This window comes from Nannobrachium achirus (assembly GCF_963921795.1).
Source record: "Nannobrachium achirus genome assembly, chromosome: 4".
In the NCBI taxonomy this organism is placed as follows: Eukaryota; Metazoa; Chordata; class Actinopteri; order Myctophiformes; family Myctophidae; genus Nannobrachium; species Nannobrachium achirus.
In genome coordinates this window covers 5,432,013-5,436,385 of record NC_137813.1, presented here as the reverse complement: position 1 = coordinate 5,436,385, position 4,373 = coordinate 5,432,013, and the positions used below count along the sequence as shown (strand labels likewise).

The window sequence follows — 4,373 nt, the reverse complement described above, 5'->3', positions numbered from 1 at the left end:
GTCCACAAAGGGTCCAGCGACGGCAAAACGAGGAACGCTCTAAAAGCACTGCATTTCCCTGTGTTTTAAAAAGCAAATGGAGACATCTTGGAACAATTCACTACGTTTCTCTTCTATGTGGTCCCTCCCTGGCACCACATCTCTTCAGATGGGGGTGGGTGGGTGGGTGGGGGGGGGGGTCCACGGTCCAATATGACTTTTGGGTCCTAGGTCCTTGACGTGAGAATGTTCTTTGAGGACCCTGTGCAGCAGCATATTCCACTGGCCCGGATGGCATGGCATGGATGTCAGGATGGTCCGGGGACCCCCTCCCTCTTCACTCCATCCTCTGCACCTTGCCACAGGATGTCAGGATGGTCCGGGGACCCCTGCCTCCTCACTCCATCCTCTGCACCTTGCCACAGGATGTCAGGGTGGTCCGGGGACCCCCTCTTCACTCCATCCTCTCCACCTTGCCCAGGATCTTGCCCTGGTAGGTGGGTAGCGGGCAGCCGTCCTCCGACACCTCCTCGAACACGGCGCCGCACTCAAACTCATCGCTGGCCTTCTTGAAGTAGTACCTGAATGGAGACACAGGAGAGGAGAAGGGTTTAACGACTTATTAGAGACAAGCTTTAGTTGTGCAATTTACAATTTAGGCATTTAGCGGACGCTCATAATCCAGAGCAACTTAAGCCCGTATCATAGTCGGGTCCGCGGTGGAAGGCTTTACACCGCGGTGTAGTCTTTTCGAGTCTTTTCGAGTCATGAAACTACAACGTTACATCATTCCTCACGGTGGAGAGCTTTCCACCGTGAGTCCCAACACATCTCTCTGTTTTTACTATCAGACAGACAGGCTCTACACCCCGTTCACTGATTGGTCGACCTGAACCGGTCTAGACGGGGTAAAGGACTTCACCGTGGGCCGTGACTATGATGGCCTGCACTTATTTTCTGACTTGAGGTGGAAAGCTTTCCACCTCAAATTTGCGGTGGATAGGTCTCCACCGTAGACTCTGATACGGGCGTTACAATAAGCAAGGTAAGATATCAATACATCAAATGCATACACATATTAATCTAGGAAAAAGAATGTAGGTATAGATAGACCAAGCACCTTTATTCAGTGAACAACTTTAAATAAAAAACCTGTGCTCAATGACAGGTGGTCATTGAGGGTAGGCCAGTGCTACGGTGCTATGGGCTAAAAGGTGGAGTCTGAAGAGGTGAGTCTTCAGACCACGGTGGAAGCTAGGGAGTGAGTCTGTAGTTCTAATGGAAGCTAGGGAGTGAGTCTGTAGTTCTAATGGAAGCTAGGGAGTGAGTCTGTACTCTGTAGTTCTAATGGAAGCTAGGGAGTGAGTCTGTACTCTGTAGTTCTAATGGAAGCTAGGGAGTGAGTCTGTAGTTCTAATGGAAGCCAGGGAGTGAGTCTGTAGTTCTAATGGAAGCTAGGGAGTGAGTGTAGTTCTAATGGAAGCTAGGGAGTGAGTCTGTAGTTCTAATGGAAGCTAGGGAGTGAGTCTGTAGTTCTAATGGAAGCTAGGGAGTGAGTCTGTAGTTCTAATGGAAGCTAGGGAGTGAGTCTGTAGTTCTAATGGAAGCTAGGGAGTGAGTCTGTAGTTCTAATGGAAGCTAGGGAGTGAGTCTGTAGTTCTAATGGAAGCTAGGGAGTGAGTCTGCTGTTCTAATGGAAGCTAGGGAGTGAGTCTGTAGTTCTAATGGAAGCTAGGGAGTGAGTCTGTAGTTCTAATGGAAGCTAGGGAGTGAGTCTGTAGTTCTAATGGAAGCTAGGGAGTGAGTCTGTAGTTCTAATGGAAGCTAGGGAGTGAGTCTGTAGTTCTAATGGAAGCTAGGGAGTGAGTCTGTAGTTCTAATGGAAGCTAGGGAGTGAGTCTGTAGTTCTAATGGAAGCTAGGGAGTGAGTCTGTAGTTCTAATGGAAGCTAGGGAGTGAGTCTGTAGTTCTAATGGAAGCTAGGGAGTGAGTCTGTAGTTCTAATGGAAGCTAGGGAGTGAGTCTGTAGTTCTAATGGAAGCTAGGGAGTGAGTCTGTTGTTCTAATGGAAGCTAGGGAGTGAGTCTGTAGTTCTAATGGAAGCTAAGGAGTGAGTCTGTAGTTCTAATGGAAGCTAGGGAGTGAGTCTGTAGTTCTAATGGAAGCTAGGGAGTGAGTCTGTAGAGCCCCTTTTCCACTGACATGGCCAAGCACCACACCACTCTACAAAGCCCGGTTTTCCACTGGAACCTGGGTATAGTGGTGTGAAAGTAGTACTAAACGTGGTACTAAAAAGAATCCAATCCAGAGTAGGTCTGAGCTCGGCCAAACAGGGCCAAACACTTCATAATGACTGATCACTCACTGACTTTTCATTTAGACCACCAGGATATAGTTGTAATACATTATAATAGATTCTATTGTGTTATAGAGTCACTGTTATAATCTATTATAGTGTATTATAATTATCATAATAATACATCATAATCACCGTTTTAATCCATTATAGGGTATTATAATTTAGGATAGTTGTAATACAAATGTATATTGTATTATAATCACAGTTAAAAGGGTCAATTTGTTTCTTTACCGATAGAGGTACTTTTGTGTAATGGAAAATGAAGATATTTTGATGAGGTGTGGTGTTGTGTTGTGTGGTGTGGTGTGGTGTTGTGTAGTGTGGTGCTAAAGCTGCAGTGGAAAGGGGGCTTAGTTCTAAGTGCGACACGGAGTTTAGTGTACCTGTGTAAAACCTTAAAGGTCCTCACAAACACATGAAAACACCACCGCCTACTGAGCCCCATGGGGTCCACGCTTTTCCACAAGTGGCACAAAACTAAAAAAAGCTCTCTCTCTCTCTCTCTCTCTCTCTCTCTCTCTCTCTCTCTCTCTCTCTCTCTCTCTCTCTCTCTCTCTCTCTCTCTGGGCGTCCTAGGTTGGTCCTGAGTGGACCATTGCCCCATGGCCTGAACAGGGGCCAATTAGGGCCCCTCTTGTTGCTTCTAAATGAAGGGGTCCTTTCACAAAGGCTGACATTTCTTGGGTGCCTGCGAGTCTGCCTGTCATAACATCGCCTGTTTTATTACTACTGGAGGGAGAGGGACAACCGAAACAAGCACAACAGAGAGAGAGAGAGAGAGAGAGAGAGAGAGAGAGAGAGAGAGAGAGAGAGAGAGAGAGAGAGAGAGAGAGTCGACTCAGTAAAAAGTTGAGTTGAAGTCGACTTTATCGTTTGATGACGTCGTCACATCACACACAAACCCCCCAATTTTTGGGGGGGTCCCCAGATGATTAACTTAATGTGAAGAAACATTGTTTTCTCACTCAACAGTAAACAAACCAACATAAAGTTTAAGTGTATAGAGGGTATCTTCACATTTCTAAAGTGCCAATTTAGGACTTTTTAATACCTCTAAAATGACAAATTAAACATTGTCCAAATTGTCAAATATATGGAGGCAGAAATTGTGAAAATAGCCGATCTACATGCTCACAACGCCTCGCAATTTGTGAGCATGTTAGATCTGCTATTTTCACAGTAGAAAGTATTATTGTTTTTCAACTTCGACTTTCGACTTTCTCTGGTGGAGTCGACTTGTGTAATGAAGTCGACTGAGTCGACTGATGCCCTAGAGTGAACCCACTGTACTACGTATGGGGCTGTTAAGTCTGACATCATTTTGTAGGCAGAGGAGAACTTTTGCCCCTCAAAAAAGCAAATCTTTTTACTATTTTTACTATTTACACATTTTTCTTCTCCTTGTTGTTGAAAGGAAAGTGGTAGAATTATACTTTAGTCTGTTATTTTTGTCTCGGATCTGTTGAAATGGCGAGAGACAGATATTGACAATACATCTGCTTGGAGGTCTGACTACAAAATGATGTCACGGCTTAAAAGCCCCATAGGCAGGTTAGCTATCGTTGTTGTCGGGCAGAATTAAATGCGCTCAAACCTTGATGGTTGGAGCGGCGCGATATACATCCAAAGTCAATGCAACCTGACAGCCAATCAGCATTGATGTTGTCAGGAGACACGGAAATGTTTTGGGTGTTTGGTTTTGGGACAGCCTTTTTTAACCAGGTGTTTCGCCTCGATTCTGACAGGACATCATTTATTTTCCAACGCGGAGCAGCGTGACCGAAGAGAAGAGACTGAAGCAACTAGAAACAATCTCTTCACACATGTTTGTGTGTGTGTGTGTGTGTGTGTGTGTGTGTGTGTGTGTGTGTGTTTGTCAGCCATGACTTCACTGGGCCGTTAATGATGCAACCCCCCCCCCCCCCCAACACACAAATTTCAGAGGAAGAGGAATCAGCGGGTAGGTGTGTGTGTGTGGGGGGGGGGGGTACTCATTAACTATGTAATGGAAAAATGCCTCATTTTGCTCCATGTG

The 4,373-nt window shown here is 45.6% G+C and overlaps 1 protein-coding gene across 1 annotated transcript in view; it reads right to left on the bottom strand.

Annotated features, from left to right (window-relative positions):
* Nucleotides 1–433: 433 nt before the first annotated feature.
* LOC308283994 (axin-2-like) overlaps nt 434–4,373 on the bottom strand; it is a gene marked incomplete at both ends in the record, with an annotated part of 6,069 nt that continues 2,129 nt past the window's right edge. The window contains one exon of the mRNA XM_080724518.1: nt 434–560. Within this exon, the coding sequence (XP_080580644.1) occupies nt 434–560 (127 nt within the window). The remainder of the gene's footprint in view (nt 561–4,373) is intronic.